Below are 16,768 nucleotides of genomic sequence, written 5' to 3'. Positions count from 1 at the left end.
GACATGCCATTAATGAATTTAGTAATTGCATTTAAATTGAGAAATGTTAAAAATAAGGGTAATATGGAGCCCAAAGGTAGATATGAAGGGTATTTGAGACCCAATAGGTGGAAGGAGGGTAATTTTGTACCATTACCAATAATTTGAGGGTATTTTAGCCCCTTTTCCGAAGAAAAAATAAAAGATCGTAAAGTCAAAGGGTCATGACAAGTGTGAGGGGTAGTTTAGGCATTTCATCTAGCGTCACTCGGCTTTGACGGACCAATCGCTACCCTTTTCTACGTGTTAAGAAACAACTTCCCTCAGCGATATTTCATTTGTACCGATCCAAAGAGCTCATTTCAATTTCACCCCAATTCAGATCGAGATCCAGAGGAAAAAACCCTAATTTTGTTTTCAGATCCAAAATGGACGCTCTCGATACTGTTTTCGATCCTCTTAGAGATTTCGCCAAAGACAGCGTTAGGCTCGTCAAAAGGTGCCACAAGCCTGATCGCAAAGGTACATCATCTATATACTCTTGTTGTTTTTGTGGATGTAGTTTTCGTATTTATCTATATGGAGATCTATGGTTTATGTATCATTTAAATTTGATTGTTTGTGGTACAGAATTTACCAAGGTTGCAACCCGTACGGCGATCGGTTTTGTTGTGATGGGATTTGTTGGATTTTTCGTCAAGTTGATATTCATTCCAATCAACAACATCATCGTTGGTGCTTCATAAGTGGTAATTTTTCTGCTTAACCTCTTGCTAGTGGGACTCGGTATTTTAAATCATGATGAAAGTTCGTTGATTTCTAGTTGTTTATATATGATGATTGGTTGTTAGATATCGTTTTTTGTGGGATCTCGAGACTTGCTTAGTTAGTTGCTGGTTCTATGTTGTATTATAGCCTGGATAATCTTACACTGTTAGCATGTAGAAGGCTCTTATTAGGTATACGATATACGTGCAGGTAAATTGAAACATATTTACAAATTGCTCTCAGGTTTAATTATGGTAGGATATGTCGTACAGTAGGCTTGCATGTACTAATATTCAAGTCGTTGCACTAGTTGAGTCAAGGGATTAAAATTGAGCACTTTTTGCCTTTAGAAAAGCGGTGATCCATGTGTTACCCTTAGCTGTACACGGGAAATGTTGGAGTTTCTACATATAATTGGAGCTTGGGTTCTGTGTGATAGATCTAAGTTGATAATGTTACGTTACAAGGATTCTGCTATAGAGATTGGAACATTGGTTCCTCAATGTTAATAGTTTTTTTTCAATTTGGTGCTCCAATAAGTTACTTCAGAAAAGGCAAAATGGTCAAGCTAGTTTATCATAAGCAACATATAGTCAGTGGCCTCTTCATATTAAGGGTTCATCCAACAAAATACTGAAATTACTATGTGGGATTCATGTAAAAACAGTAGTATATCATTTCATATTGCTATGTTCTTTCCTTAATTTTCATTAGCTAGAACAGACATCATTTTAGCTCATATAAAATCATGAGGAGAGAAGAAACATGATTATCTCGAAGTTGATTGTTGAATAATAATTTGTCTTTTACCTATTAAAAAAGCTTAAGATTCAATATGTAGTTATGTCTGGTGGGTTCAGGTTGGTAATAACACCATTATGTGACTAGACATTCTCTCTTTTTTAATCTTCTGTTTTGTGGCATTCTTGTTTTCACTTAATTCTCATGGGTGCCAATTCCACCACACTCCAGCTCCTGAAAGAAATGAAAGAGTAAACACACTCTTACCCTCTTTCTCTTCTTCATGATATCTGCCCAGATATCATGAGGAATTGCTATTCATATTAGTGCTATCAAGAAAAGAAGAGATATAATCACATAAACAAAACGAAATGAAAGGAAAACTTGAGTAGTAATACCAGCAAAAGTGAATATACTAATGATTATGGCATGGTGTCTTTGTAGTTTCTCTGTTGTCATGCTTTTCAAATTGATTACGTCTAAATGTATTTATAAAGCCGATCCCACTAATTTGGGGTTAAGATTTATAGCATGTTTAGCCGAGCTTTCAAATTTTGCCTATTTTGAGAAATGCTTTTAGAGAAAGTACTTTCGGAGAGAAGCACTGTGTTTTGCTTATCAATTTGAAAAACTCTTATGTTCATATTAGGGAAAAGCTATTTTAGTAGCTTTTGCAAAGCTACTTCAGCTACTCCAAAGCACTTACACTTACATTCTTTTTTCAAAACAGTTGACCAAACACCTCAACCTTTTAGAATAAGTACTTTTTGAAAGAAAGAAAAAAGCACTCTTGGCTTCCCTGGAAGCTTTTGGCCAAACAAGCTATTAGTCGATTGAACCATATGTATGCTTTGGTGATATTCATCTTTAACCTCCGCTAAGTTATCTTCGATATTGATCCTTCATCCTTTTCTTTTTGACCGCGAATGGTGTATGAAATTTGTTGAATTTCCAATACTTGGTTTCTTCTAGAGTGCTTTATCAATTCACTTGCTGGTAATACCTGGGACTACCAACTAATATTTGTTGATTTATGTAATGATCCTCCGCAATGAGACACTGAACTCTCTATATGTGTAACTGCAGGCATCATGAAGTAGAAGTACAACTGGAGATGTAGAGCAAGAGATAAAAAGTGGTGCAAATTCTTAGTTTCATATTGTAATCCGTAGCAGTTGGTATACCATGTAGTCTTATTTCTGAACCGCCTAGTTAATGTGGACTTTGTCATCTGAGTTGTCCCCCTCAGCTCGCATTCCCCCCTCACCCAATCCGTTTTCAGATTTTGTAAACTTTGCTGTTGATGTCAAGACATCCTTTTTTTAATTATACTTTTTTCACCTTGGTGGGTACAGTTTTGAACGTTCCTTGATAGAGATTTCACTGATGGTGGAAGGAATTATTAAATGAGTTTGAAATGGATGCTGAGGAAGGGGCATATCCTTTAGTATATCAGAAATTGATCCTCCCGTCTCCTAAATCCTGCTCTTGTGGAGTGGCACAACTAAGAAAAATTATGTTTAATAGTCAATGAAACGCTTTATTTGAAGCATGATATATTTCAATTCTTCAAACTTATCCGTCTTGGTCTTAATTAGACTTTCAAAAAAAGATGGTGAGGTGTGGAACGAGGTGGCAAAATACTTTGTCAATAACAACTCTTGAATTTCAAGTGGAAAATGGTGATGAAAAAGATTGAAATAAAGATTCTAGTTAAATGGGTTTTGCGGATTATCTCTTTCCTTTAGGGACATGGTCAACTTTGTAACAGAAACCAAATTCCTTCATGGATGTGGAGTTCATAACGAACTCCTTGAGATAATCATATTGGAGCATCCAAATTCAACGATTTACCCAATGAAAGAAAAGAAGTGTGTTTTACACCTCAATTTTATTGTAGATAGTTTCCTTTAAGCAACAATTTTTGGACTTTAGAACATCAGCTAAGTAGTAAAGTTGACAGATAAAAGGTGTTAAAGGATTCTCAATTTTGTTCCATCACTGTAGTAGCTATATAAATTGGTATGCATATACCTCTATATTCCGTGTTCTTCCAAAATATCAGTGCACTTGTCTGGTGCAGTTATTTTGAGTGCCCATCATTGTGGCAAATAAGTCATATAAACCAACTGATTAGAAAGAACAAAAAATTCGACATCTGCAGGCATATTACCAGCTTTTGTTATCTTCACGAAGATTGCACGAAAATAAGAAAACTATAAACACTATCCAAGAACTTAAAACAAAAGAGAGAAAGTAATGAGGAACCAATACAGCTACATGTGAACACAGCCATATCAGCATATAGCACTGGCAGCTAGCAACCCCAAAAGGATTTTAAAGAGTAAAATCCAGGAATACACAAAAGTCAAGTTTTATACAGACAAAGATTCAAGTCGGTTACAGTTAAACAGTATCCATGGACAGAAGCCATAAAAGGTGGATTCACATTTGAGAGAAGAAATTACATTTCACTATCATAACCATTAGTTTCACATGTGCTGTTAAGCCTCCAAACCGGCAGCAGCGAGATCTTTTAACTGCAGCAAAGGAAAAGGGAGAAAATTTAGTACCAAGGTTTAACGGTTGGACAAAATGGATAGGATTTTTAGATCCTGAAGAATAATCATACGAAAAAACCATAAATCATGAAGACACAAAAAGCGTTATATTTGTTGCCAATGCCAATTAAATAAGATAAATTGAGAAAGTACAATCAACAAACAGATAAAATTGTGAGAACCAAAAGCCAATTCTGTGACCACATCAACCTTGATGTCATTGCAGGTACGCCTAAAGTGTAGGCAACATATCAACTCTCAAACCAAGATACCACTGTGATATGAAACAAATGACTTTTCCTTTTATATGAAAAAAAATACCTTAAGACATGCAAGGAAAGAGGAGAAGTCATCATCATCAATGATATCTGGTTCATGTATTAGAGTTACACAAAAAAAACTTCAAAAAATACATTAATCAAACTGGAGGCTAGGTGTGGATAAATACATGGAAAATAACATGCCTCGTAAAAAACAATTGTATTCAACCAGGGATTACCAAAGACAGAAGAATAAAAACTATCATATATCAAGAAGGAGGAGGTATTTTAATTGAAGACTAGTGTGATTGGGCTGATAGGAATCAAGAGAAAATAACAACAAAACAACAACAATAATCCAAGTGCAATCCCACAAGTGAAGTTATGGGAGGGTAGTGTGTAGTATGTACACAGACCTTGCCCCTACCTTGTGAAGGTCCTGTTTCCGAAGACCCTCGGCTCAAGGATAGGCGAAAAAAGAAGTGGTAACAACAAACAGAAACAACATGTAGTAATAAAAAGACTAAGAAAATACAGGAATAGTGCTAATGCTCCGGGAATAGAAAAGAAGTACACATGAAAAAGAGAAAATATGTGCAAATAATGAAGGCCTCCAACGAAGTATCCCTTTTGTTGGTAAATGAAATGGAGTTTCCTTAGCCCATTGAGTGCTCTTCCTCGTGCCAAAACTTGCAACCGTTAGCAGCTCCCTTGAAAACTATCCTATTTTTCTTGCACATGGTATTACAGTTTTTTATCCCCAGTCCCATTTACTCTTACTTTCCTTTCTGTTTCCACCCTCCTCTTCATTAAAATCACTAAAACCCCAAAAGAAGGATGGGCCAAGAGAGGAAAAGGCTAGAAAAGAAATCATACTAGTGCTATGATTTATAAACAAGCATTCCCAAGAACGTGATAAACTACTGGCTGATTATTTGCTCCAATACGAGATGTTCCATTATTCTTTTATTACTCCTACACAGATCAGTTACAAGTGAAAAATTACACTGAAGTAATATTTAATTCTTTTTATTTAGAAAGGTAACATGGTAATACTTGGTTCTTCTGTCAAAAAAGATGGATGAGAATCTATACTTGCAGTCGTAAACTGAAAAGAAGCCTAAAAACAAACACAACTTGGATCCCCAGTTCATCAAATCTAATTTTAATCAACAATAGATTTTAGGAAATCTACACTTTCTACCAACCAATGGAAGTGTCTGAACCTGTCAAATCCATGGAATGAAAACTGATTGAGTCGCAAGTAAAAACTTACAAGTCACTGGCCCAACTGTCTTGAAACAAGAGGATATACAAGAAACGCCAGCTCTAGATACCCAAGTCTCCATGGTGATCTTTTTTGCTTATACACTGGTGAATCTTTTTAAAAGAGAATAAATATCTCAATAACAAAAACTAGATAGTTACTTACAAATCTTAACACCTTACATGTCATTACTTTTTTCCCTACTCAGTCACTGTTAAGTGTTTGGCACACATCTTTACTTCCTAATTACTTACTAGAGCACACAAAATCTCTTTTCTTTGTGTAAACAAGGGATAAATGATTTAATCATAAATCAGAACTGGATTTTGGAAGGCGAACTGGGAGTGAACAGGGGGCATTGCTGGCTTTGTTTCCTGGACTATTCTCATAATGCACCAATCCTGAAGTCAAAGTAGAGGAGCTCTGGTTCCCTCAGGACTGGAATTTAGCTTTCAGAAAGTTGTGAAATGATTGGGAATAGCAAAGGTAGCAGAACTGCTGAGAATAATTGGTGGTTTTTAGGGAACTAGTATGGAACCTGATAACATGGTATGGAAACACCATCAGGATGGTTTGTTGTCAGTAAATAGGGTGTACAATATGATGCTGACTGAAGTAATTGGGAGGTCAACAGGATGCTGCAAGTCTGTACCGAAGAGTGTGGCACCAAATCACCAACTGAGGTGAAATGCTTCACCTGGCTAGTAGTCAGAAGAGCTTGTCCAACTCATGAAGCACTACAGAGAAGGGGAAGCTGCATTGCTTCAAGATGTGCATTATCTAAGGAGGCTTTAGAAAAAATAACCAGAACTGTCTGTGACATATGCAATTTGGTTGCAGAATACAATTAACCTACATATCCCTTAACATTTACCGCAAACCACATGCCTACATCATGACAATCAATCATGACCATTTTACATAGCCAAGACCAATAGTATCAAAGGATATGTGTGAGAGAGTATCTGTTGATATAAGTAAGAGTACTACAATTAATGTCTTTTTTTAGTAAGTTATATGCAATTAATATGGAAAATCACTTCCCCCAATATGCAAAAGAAACAAGACAGGATTAAGGAAGCTATAAGAAAAAAACACATGCTAAGGAAGCAAGTAACCATTCAATTTAAACATCTACCACCATATCATAGGAAACAACCTCTCAACCTTCTCAAGGTAGGGCTAAGGTTGCGTACACACCACCATCCCCAGAACCCACTAGTGGGATTACATAGGGTATGTTGTTGATGTATCTAGCACCACATCACAAGCACAATCAACTAGAGATTGCATGACATCAATCATGCAGTTGCTTGAATTTGGTACTGATTGCCTAAATTTATTCTTTTTGAAAATAAACGAAGACAACAACTACTCCAGTCAATCCCAAACTAATTGGGCTCAGCATTTTAAACAAAACAACTAGTTGGAGTCAGCTCTATATACATTCTGCTCCATTTAAGCGCCAATTTCATTCCAATACTCCATGACTCCAGCTTTCACAAAAATGCAAAAACTCTTGACCTTAAATCCTCAAAAGGAAGATCAAAAGGAAGAAAATTATCACCAAAAGGAACAAAGAAGAACAAAGAATAAAGCATCTTTACTTCCCAGTCGTATTTCTCAAACATCTAGCTTAACCAATATCCATTTCGTTCAATTTGGGCCAATTTCATACCAATATTTAGTACTTCAAGTTGTAACAAGAAAAACTATTATACCTGAATTCAATCCTCGAAATTAAGCAAGAAAAGGAAGAAATTCACCACTTTCAGGATAAGAATAAAACATTTTTCATTTCCCAATCTTAATTTTCAAACCCTAGCTTATCCAGATCGGAAGGTAACAAGACAACATAGACAGAAACGACAAACTTACATTTGGCCATCAAGGTTACCCTGTCCACTGCTACCTCCACTAGCATAGGAATTATCGTCTCCAGTCTGCCACACAGATTGCCACGCCTGTGACGGCGGAGGGTGCACATACATTGACGGATCAACCCCAGGAACAGCAGGCCTACCAAGCATCACCCCACCCGGAGCCGGCTGGCCCATCGGAGGGTAATAGTACGGCACACCACTAGCAGTAGAACCCACAATTCCGGGTCCAAGCACAACACCCTCATCCTTAATCTCATCCCTAGGAACGATGTCAACCAGAAAATCAAAAATATCAGTACGAGTAATCGCCGCAGCGATGTCATTCTTCTGTAGAGTCCTGCGCTTGTTTTCCTCAGCGTGAAGCCAAGAACGGATGGTGAGCTCCAGAATGAAAAGTTCACAGGCTTTCGCGAACAGAACCGGAGCTTCAGCAGAGATCATACGAACATCTTCATCAGCTTTCATGATCTTTTTGATACGAGCAAGGGGAAGTTGGTGGTTTTTGAAATCATTGACTTGCTCGATTTCTTGACGCTGGTAAGTCCAAAACATCTGAAGCTGCTGCTGTTGTTGTTGAAGGAGATGGTGGTATGGAGTCTGCGGTGGATATGTGGCTGACTGAGCCGCCGCTGCCGCTGCTGCTGCCGCCGCCGCGGCCTCAGTCGGAGATTGGTGAGGGTTGTTGTCCATGGCGGTTTGCGGAAAATGGAAGCTACTATCTGTGTAGAGAAAATGTGAAGGTGTAATGGTGCTCTGCTCTAGCTTTGTACTAATTTATACAGTTTCATTTTTTTTCTTTTTTTTTTTTAAACAGCTTCTATTTTTGTTATTTTTTTAAACAGCTTTTATTTTCTATTATAAAAAATGGACTTATAATATTTAATTCTAAAACCGTATTTGTTTTATATCAAACTAGAATCCAAACATTACTTTAATATATTTTATTTTTACTACCAACTGCATTTTCTAATCATGTTTTATGTATGACCACTTTTTTGTTTTCTGAAGTGTTCTTCTTTCTTTTTTTTTTTCAAAATGGGAATGGGAAAGGAGAAATATGGGAGCAGATTACGAGGTGGTGGAAAATTGAATTCTCATTAACAATTTCTTTTTGAAAGGTTCTAAAATAAGCATTTTTCTCTTTAGTGCAAAGGATATTTTTAGTGGTACTATTATGGAAGTATTCCTAAATCAGTATTACTCCCTCCGCCTCATTTTATGTCATTCTTTTCTATAAATAGTTATTATGTAATATATATTATTTCATAAAATCAATGCATAAATTACCATATTATTCCTTTTTTACCCTTGTGAGTTATTAGCCTTGAAAATATATATTGATCAAGTTAGAAAAGCTTAGTAAATGATTCATGTTCATTGGTTAAATTAATTAATCAAAATAAATTAATTGATATTCATTGATTGAAAACTTGAGTTCCAAAAAAAAATTAAATAAGAGTAGAATGTAAAGTTACATCATTTCTTAATGCAAGTGTAAAGTAAAAAGGTGACATATAAAATGAGATGGAAGGAGTATTTTATTACTCTCTTCATTTTAATTTATTTGATTTATCCATTTTTGAAAGAAGATTTTTTTCTTATTAGCAACTTTTAAATTTTAATTTTTCATATAATATATTTAAATCACATAATTAAAAAATATTTTTTAATATATTTTATATACTTTTAAGTTAAAATTGTTGACAGAAATAAAAGTCTGTAACTACTCTTCAAGTTTAAAATTAGGAGTTAGTTAATTTGTTATAAAGTTGTTAGTTAGTTACATTCTAGATCTAAGAATAGAATGAGAAGTACATGTATAAATAGTTGTGATACAACTTTATTGAAGATAACTTTTTCTTCTCAAATCTATGAAAGATTAATCTTTTGTTTTTCTACAAACAACTCTGTAAACCTTCATGGTATCAGAGCCTTGATCAAAGTCTGAGTAGATCAGGTGCATAAGATCAGATTTCTGAAGATCAGAGTCTAAACGAATCATCAAGCTTCCGCGATACAAATCAAGAAAAATGGCAAGATCAATGGCAAACAATGGTGGCCAAGATACTGAGATCAGTAATGGTGGAGTTCCTGGTCATGGAAATACCACATCAATGATTCCTGCAAATCAAGTAGTGGATGATAATCATCCTCTGTACTTAAGTCCTGCTGATGTTAGTGGGGTTAATCTCATCTCTTTTCAACTCCTTGGGATCGAAAACTATGATGTGTAGAGTCGATCTATTCGTTTGGCATTGCTTGGGATGGAACCTGTAGGAAGAATGATGTGAGTGCAGAGTTAGGAGGTCAGTGGTAAAGAGTAAATGCGATAGTTCTCTCTTGGATTCTAAATTTTGTGTCCAAAAGTCTACTAACAGGAGTGGCATTTGCAACATCTGCCCAAGAGGTTTGGAGTGACTTGAAAGAAAGATTCGATCGGCTGGATGGGTCAAGAACTTTCAGTTTGCATAAAGAAATTGCTACACTTCAGCAAGGTACAGATTTTGTGTCTGTCTATTTTACAAAGCTTAAAGGATTGTGGGATGAATATGAAACTTTGATGCCATCTCCTGGATGTGACTGTGAGAGGTCGAGAGGTTTTATTGAACATTTAAATAGACAAAAGCTCTATCAATTCCTGATGGGATTGAATGAGTCATTTGGACAGGCAAGAAGTCAAATTTTGTTGATGAATCCAGTTCCTGGAGTCAATCAGGCCTATGATATGGTGGTGAATGATGAGTGTCAGAAATTGACTTCCAGTGGTGTTAATATAGGACTGAACTCCATCTGTTCTACTAGGGTTGATCCCTTAGCAATGTATTCAAGAACTAGAGGTCAGTCTAACAACCAAGGATATAACAGGTTTAAGAAGAACTTGGGGTTGATATGTGAATTCTGAAGATACAAAAGGCATTCTAAAGAACAATGCTACAAGTTGATAGGATACCCTCCTGATTTTAAGTTGAAGAGAAAAGTGAATAATGGAGCAGGTCATAATGCTTACATGACTGGAAATGAATTTAATACTACAAGAAAAGATGCATATGATGGGATGTCAAATGATCCTTTATTCAACTATGGGAATGCCACTCATGAGAAGGGTCAAAGATCACAAGCAAACACTAGTATAATGGGTGAAATTGAGAATCATCTGCAAGGCTGTACTTTCACCAAAGACCAATACAGTCAAATTCTGAAGATGCTTAACCAAAATCAAGATTGTGGAAACATATCAGAGAGTGCAGCTCATGGAGTTCAGGCTAATTCAGTAGGTAAAGCTCTATTAGTTTTTGAACATAGTGAGATATGGATAATAAACACAGGTGCCACCAACCATATGAGCTCTAATATTGGTATGTTAAATAAGGAGTCTATAGTGAATGTCAAGGATCCAAAACTTGTAAACTTGCCTAATGGTGAAGTAGCCTATGTAACTCACACTGGATCCTACTCAATTTCCCCGAGAAGTGTAATCACAAATGTATTTCACATTCCAGAGTTCAAATACAATTTGTTGTCAGTTAGTCAGATGACAAAGGAGTTAGGATGCTCAGTCACTTTCTTTCCACATTTCTGTGTGTTTCAGGAACTCTACACTGGCAAAGTGAGGGAGATTGGTAAGGAAGAGGCTGGGTTGTATTTGCTGTTGAAGAATCTTACACAGTGTCAGGTGCAATTTCAGTCCTGTTTGGCAGAAGGAAAAGGAAAAGGAAAAGAAGCAAAGCAGTTATCAGAAGAAGAAGTGAATGTATGACACAAAAGATTAGGACACATGTCATCTCATGCATTGAGCAGGTTATTTTCTGTTAGTCCAGAGGTTGTGAACAAAGCTTTGAATAAATGTAATGTGTGTCACTGTGCAAAACAAACAAGAGCTGTATTTCTAAGTAGTAGTATTAAGAGTACTGACTGTTTTGACTTGATTCATTTGGACATATGGGGTCCATACAAACAATCTACTTTTGATGGTAATAGATTCTTTCTTACAGTGATTGATGATTACTCAAGAATGACTTGGTTGTTTCTGTTGAAAAATAAGTCAGATATATGTGTTACTTTGTCATATTTTCTGCAGTTTGTTAGAACTCAATTTGGTAAAGTAGTAAAGAAGGTAAGATCTAGTAATGGGTCAGAGTTTGTAAATTTTGTGTGTACAAAGATGTTTAAAGATAGAGGAATAATACATCAAAGGTTTTGTCCTTACACTTCACAATATAATGGAGCGGCAGAAAGGAAACATAGACATGTGTTAGAGGTTACTAGGGCAGTAAGGTTTCAAGGCAACATTCCTTTAATATATTGGGGGCAGTGTGTGCTTGCAGCAACATATTTGACAAATAGGATGCCTAGTAAGGTACTAGGAGGACAATCTCCATATGAGAAGCTCTATGGAAATAAGCCAATGCTTACACATCTAAGGGTACTAGCATGTTTGTGCTATGCTAAGGTCTTATCAGAAAGTGGCAAATTAGCATCTAGGTCCAAAGCCTCAGTTCTTATGGGTTATTCAGAGACTCAAAAAGGGTATATATTGTTTGATTTGGTTTCCAAGAGTTTCTTTGTAAGTAGAGATGTAAGGTTTCAAGAGTCTGTGTTTCCATTTATATCCAGATTGTCAACAGATGATGCTGGTCCTTTTGTAAATGATATGAGTCTGAAAATGTTGAACTTAGACTGGAGTGACAGTGTCACAAGAGATGTCAACATAAGGTAAGTGTATGAAGAAGAAAGAGATATGCCAGAAGAATCTAAGCATGATCCAGTGCTAGATTAGATTATAGAAGGATCTGATCCTGAGGATAATGAGAGTCAAGAAAATGTAGAGCCAGTGGTTACAAGAAGGTCTACAAGAGGAGTTCATCCACCTATATGGATGAGGATTTTGTATCATTAAACATTAACAAGAAAGTACAGTTTCCCATTTCTGATTGTGTGGCTTACACTCATTTGTTTAAGCCTTATCAAACCTTTATAGCTTCAACATTTATGCTGCAAGAACCAACAACATATGCAGAAACTAGTAAAGATCCAAAGTGGATAAAAGCAATGAAGGCTGAAATACATGCTTTGCAAAGTAACAATACTTGGGAATTGTCTGAATTGCCTAAAGAAAAGACTGTAATTGGTTGTAGGTGGATCTACAAAATAAAATACAAGTCTACTGGTGAAGTAGAGAGGTATAAGGCAAGGTTAGTGGCAAAAAGGATACAGTCAGAAAGAGGGGATAGATTACAAAGAAACTTTTTCACCTGTGGTAAAGATGGTGACTGTAAGAACTATCCTAGCTTTAGTTGTGGCAAGGAAATGACACATTCATCAAATGGATGTGTACAATGCCTTTCTAAATGGTGATCTACATGATGAAATATACATGACCTTGCCACAAGGATTTACCAGTCAGGGGGAGAAAAAAGTATGTAGACTGGTAAAGTCTCTATATGGTCTTAAACAAGCACCTAGACAATGGAATCAAAAGCTTAAAGAGGCATTACAAAAACTCAGTTTCAATCAAAGTCAGCATGATCATTCTCTGTTTACAAGAAAAACCTCTGAAGGAACTACAATAATTTTAGTATATGTTGATGATATCTTGGTTACATGAAGTAGTCTTGAGCTGATTAAGGAAACAAAAGAAGCCTTACAACAAGTGTTCAAGATGAAGGATTTGGGACAATTAAGATTTTTTCTTGGAATAGAGTTTGTAAGGTGTGAGGCTAGAATGGTTATGCATCAAAGGAAATATGCACTCCAACTGATTGCTGAAGTTGGATTATCTGGTGCTAAGCCATCAGGCACTCCTATGGATGTGAATGTCAAGCAAACATCAAAACAATATGATGATCAAACAAAGGAAAATCAAAGAGACAAGTTTATAGATCCAAGTGCCTATTAAAAGTTGATTGGAAAGCTTCTATATTTGAACATGACTAGACCTGATATTTCATTTAGTGTGCAAACATTAAGTCAGTTCTTACAACAACCTAAAAAATCCCACATGGATATTGCACTACGAGTAGTCAAGTACATCAAGAAACAAACAGGCCAGGGTGTGTTGTTATCCAGCAGTTCAGGCACTGAAATCACAGCCTACTGTGATGCAGATTGGGCAGCATGTCCTACTACAAGGAGGTCTGTGACTGGATTTGTGATCAAGCTAGGAGAGTCTATGGTGTCTTGGAAGGCTAAGAAGCAAACAACAACATCAAGGAGTTCAGCTGAAGCTGAGTACAGAAGTTTGGCATCTACTGTAGCTGAGTTAGTATAGTTAGTAGGGCTGCTAAGGAGTTTGGATGCTGAAATAACTCTTCCAATAAACATATACATTGATAACAAATCTGCAATTCAGTTAGCAGCCAATCCAGTCTATCATGAACGTACCAAACATATTGAAATCGATTGTCATTTCATTAGAGAGAAGTTGCAACAAGGGTTAATCAACATCAATTATATTCCAACTCAAAGTCAGCCAGCTGATGTTCTAACCAAAGGACTAAATAGAGTACAACATGAGCTCTTATTGTCCAAGCTAGGAGTTCTAAACATATTTGCTCCTCCAAGCTTGAGGGGGAGTGTTGACAGAAATAAAAGTCTATAACTACTCTTCAAGTTTAAAATTAGGAGTTAGTTAATTTGTTATAAAGTTGTTAGTTACATTCTAGATCTAAGAATAGAATGAGAAGTACATGTATAAATAGTTGTGATGCAACTTTATTGAAGATAACTTTTTCTTCTCAAATCTATGAAAGATTAATCTTCTGTTTTTCTACAAACAACTCTGTAAACCTTCAAAAATCATAAAATTTTATCCTTTATTTTCTTGAATTACAAATCAACTTAAAATAGATCAAACCAATTAGAACAGATGAAAAATATATATAGTGGCACTTCAAAGTCTAACGTGAGGAAATTCATAAGTGAGTCGTTACAATATGAGATATTTCGAGAAGCATTGGAGCATTTGATATGCCTTGGGCCTAGTAGTGATAGTCTATTTTCTTTTCTTGAATTTTTATCGAGTGATTGATATTCATTTTGAAGCTTGATTATTTTGAATCTATAATGTGTAGGGCCTTATTTGAAGAGAAATGCTTCCTGTGAAGAAAAAAATTATAATATTCATGACTTAAATTCGAAATTTCTAATTAAGAAATGAATTGCATATTCACTGCACGTCTTTGATGTTGTGATGGACTATTTTCGCAACAAGAGTATTTACAAAAAGAGGAGATTGCTCTATAACAATGAGTGCTTAGTTCCTGATTATTGTTTCTTCTTGTTGATTTTAATTTAGGTGAAAGTGTTTGATTAAAAAATAAAAATATAAAGAATTAGAAATTGTGATTTAAGATAAATTTATCTACATTATAATCATTTAATTAAGGGATCATTTGGTATGATGTATAAGAATAATGTTAAATAAAGTGTATTATTAATGCTTGCATTAATTATGTTTATATTATTTCTCATGCGTTGTTTAATTTGATGTATTAAAAATAGTATGGATTGCATGATTTTTATTTTTTTTTTAAATAGTTAGATACAAAGACATCCTCCACAAATATGGTGAAAAAAACTGTAAAAAGGGATTTGAGAGGCAATTGAGTTTTTAACCATGTCAATCCATCAATTAAATTTTCTTGCATTACTAATAATAAATATTCATGTATAATACATTCCTCGATACAAAATAGAGTGTATAACTAATATTGCATTAGTTACACACAGGTTGAAAAGGTGTACCTAACAAGGAACTACTATTACACAAAGCCAGTACATATATTATTTCTTCTCATACATTCTACCAAACGATCCCTAAAATTATCAAAAAGTTTAAAATTAAATTATAACTCCCTCCATCCCAATTTACAATTTACATGACACAATCTTATTTTAGTCCGTTCCAAAAAGAGTGACACATTTCTTTAATTGACAAACATATGACATAATTAACATTTTACTTGGTTTGGGTTTCATTTATTTCGCAAAAGGTTCATAAAGTTGTATTCTTCTATTTAAAAAATCATTTATATCAAGGATAGTTATGCAATATTGTAAAGTCTTTTTATATTTTTTAAACTTCATGTTCAATTAAATCATATCACATAAATCAAAGAAAGAAAATATCAATATAAAAATATATTACGGAGTATTTTTTAAAATTGACTAAAATAAAAGAATGTGATAAATTTTGACGGATGGAGTATTTTTTTGGGCCTACATGATAATTTGCCCAATTTTAGTACTCCTACTTAGCAAACTTTTAGAAGGGAAAAGGTACGCTGGGGTCCACGTGCTGCGTAGAAGTGTCACTGACCACTCATAAGGTGACACGCAGATAAAACTTTTAAATTTTGGAAATGAAATACACATCACTGACAACAGCCTCATGACTTTTGAATGAAAAAAGTACTCTAACTAGTCATGTCATTTCAGTTTGTTAGATATTTTTGCTTAATTTTTTTCACCAATTTTTTATTTGATGTCTTATATATGTATTAAAATTTAATTAATTTATACTCAGTATATAACATGGCTCATCTCTATGATTGATTGCTTGGCGCTTCTATTAAAAAATCTTTTTTCATTCACAAAGATTAAAATTTGAAATATTTAATTAAAATGAAATATCATACATTTCATAGTCACTGCAGCCCATGTCACAACCATTTGAAACTCTCTTCGCATCCAAATGATCAAAATAATTTTAAAATATTGGCAACATTAGATTGCTTGTCCTAATAATTAGATTACTTATTATATTTATTATTTGTTGTTTTCTTTTCTTAGCAACATTACATAGCCATTAAAAGTGAAATATTGAATTATCGTAGTTTAATCCTGATTAGCAGCATCATTAACGTGAAGTCGATATGTCCGAGTGGTTAAGGAGACAGACTTGAAATCTGTTGGGCTTCGCCCGCGCAGGTTCGAACCCTGCTGTCGACGTTTTTTGCAAATTCTTATTTTGAGCTTCATGGCAGAATTCAGGAAGTTGCATTTGTCTTCCTAACATTGAATTATATGTCAATTCATATCTGTCGTGATCTGAATTTTCATACTTCATTTCCATCGACAATCATTGTGATTTTTGCTTTGAGTTGAAATCAATGGAATACTCTTTAGCTTATGAAATTGTCCTTGAGTTTAAGGATAGCAATAGTTGTGCAGTTGTACAAATGATGTGAAGGGACCTTGTCTACCATCGCTTGCAAAGGATAAAACACATAGTTGCTATCAGTCCTTGCCTTACGGTTAGTATGAAAGAAGGTATTTCAGAGAGAGACCAAGCAGGAAGTAGAAGTGCAA

General features: G+C 35.0%; 3 protein-coding genes and 1 non-coding gene across 4 annotated transcripts; 3 read left to right on the top strand and 1 right to left on the bottom strand.

Annotated features, from left to right (window-relative positions):
- Positions 1–309: 309 nt before the first annotated feature.
- Positions 310–2,828, top strand: LOC125874992 (protein transport protein Sec61 subunit gamma-1-like). Its single transcript, XM_049556041.1, has 3 exons — positions 310–501; positions 610–728; positions 2,575–2,828. The coding sequence occupies exons 1-2, from the start codon at positions 408–410 to the stop codon at positions 723–725; spliced, it is 210 nt and encodes a 69-aa protein (XP_049411998.1). The 5' UTR covers positions 310–407; the 3' UTR covers positions 726–728; positions 2,575–2,828.
- A 978-nt stretch (positions 2,829–3,806) lies between these two features.
- On the bottom strand, positions 3,807–8,229 carry LOC125873242 (nuclear transcription factor Y subunit C-1-like). Its single transcript, XM_049554142.1, has 2 exons — positions 7,455–8,229; positions 3,807–4,028 (listed from the first exon to the last, which is right to left on the bottom strand). The coding sequence occupies exons 1-2, from the start codon at positions 8,147–8,149 to the stop codon at positions 4,025–4,027; spliced, it is 699 nt and encodes a 232-aa protein (XP_049410099.1). The 5' UTR covers positions 8,150–8,229; the 3' UTR covers positions 3,807–4,024.
- A 5,156-nt stretch (positions 8,230–13,385) lies between these two features.
- LOC125872508 (uncharacterized mitochondrial protein AtMg00810-like) lies at positions 13,386–13,727 on the top strand. The gene has a single exon (XM_049553246.1). The coding sequence runs from the start codon at positions 13,386–13,388 to the stop codon at positions 13,725–13,727; it is 342 nt and encodes a 113-aa protein (XP_049409203.1).
- A 2,599-nt stretch (positions 13,728–16,326) lies between these two features.
- TRNAS-UGA (transfer RNA serine (anticodon UGA)) lies at positions 16,327–16,408 on the top strand. The gene has a single exon. It is a non-coding gene; the product is annotated as a tRNA-Ser (tRNA).
- The last annotated feature ends 360 nt before the right edge of the window (positions 16,409–16,768 follow it).

Source organism: Solanum stenotomum, chromosome 8 (genome assembly GCF_019186545.1).
Source record: "Solanum stenotomum isolate F172 chromosome 8, ASM1918654v1, whole genome shotgun sequence".
Taxonomy (NCBI): Eukaryota; Viridiplantae; Streptophyta; class Magnoliopsida; order Solanales; family Solanaceae; genus Solanum; species Solanum stenotomum.
Note: the sequence above shows the minus strand (reverse complement) of the source record. Positions and strands in the feature narration are given on the sequence as shown.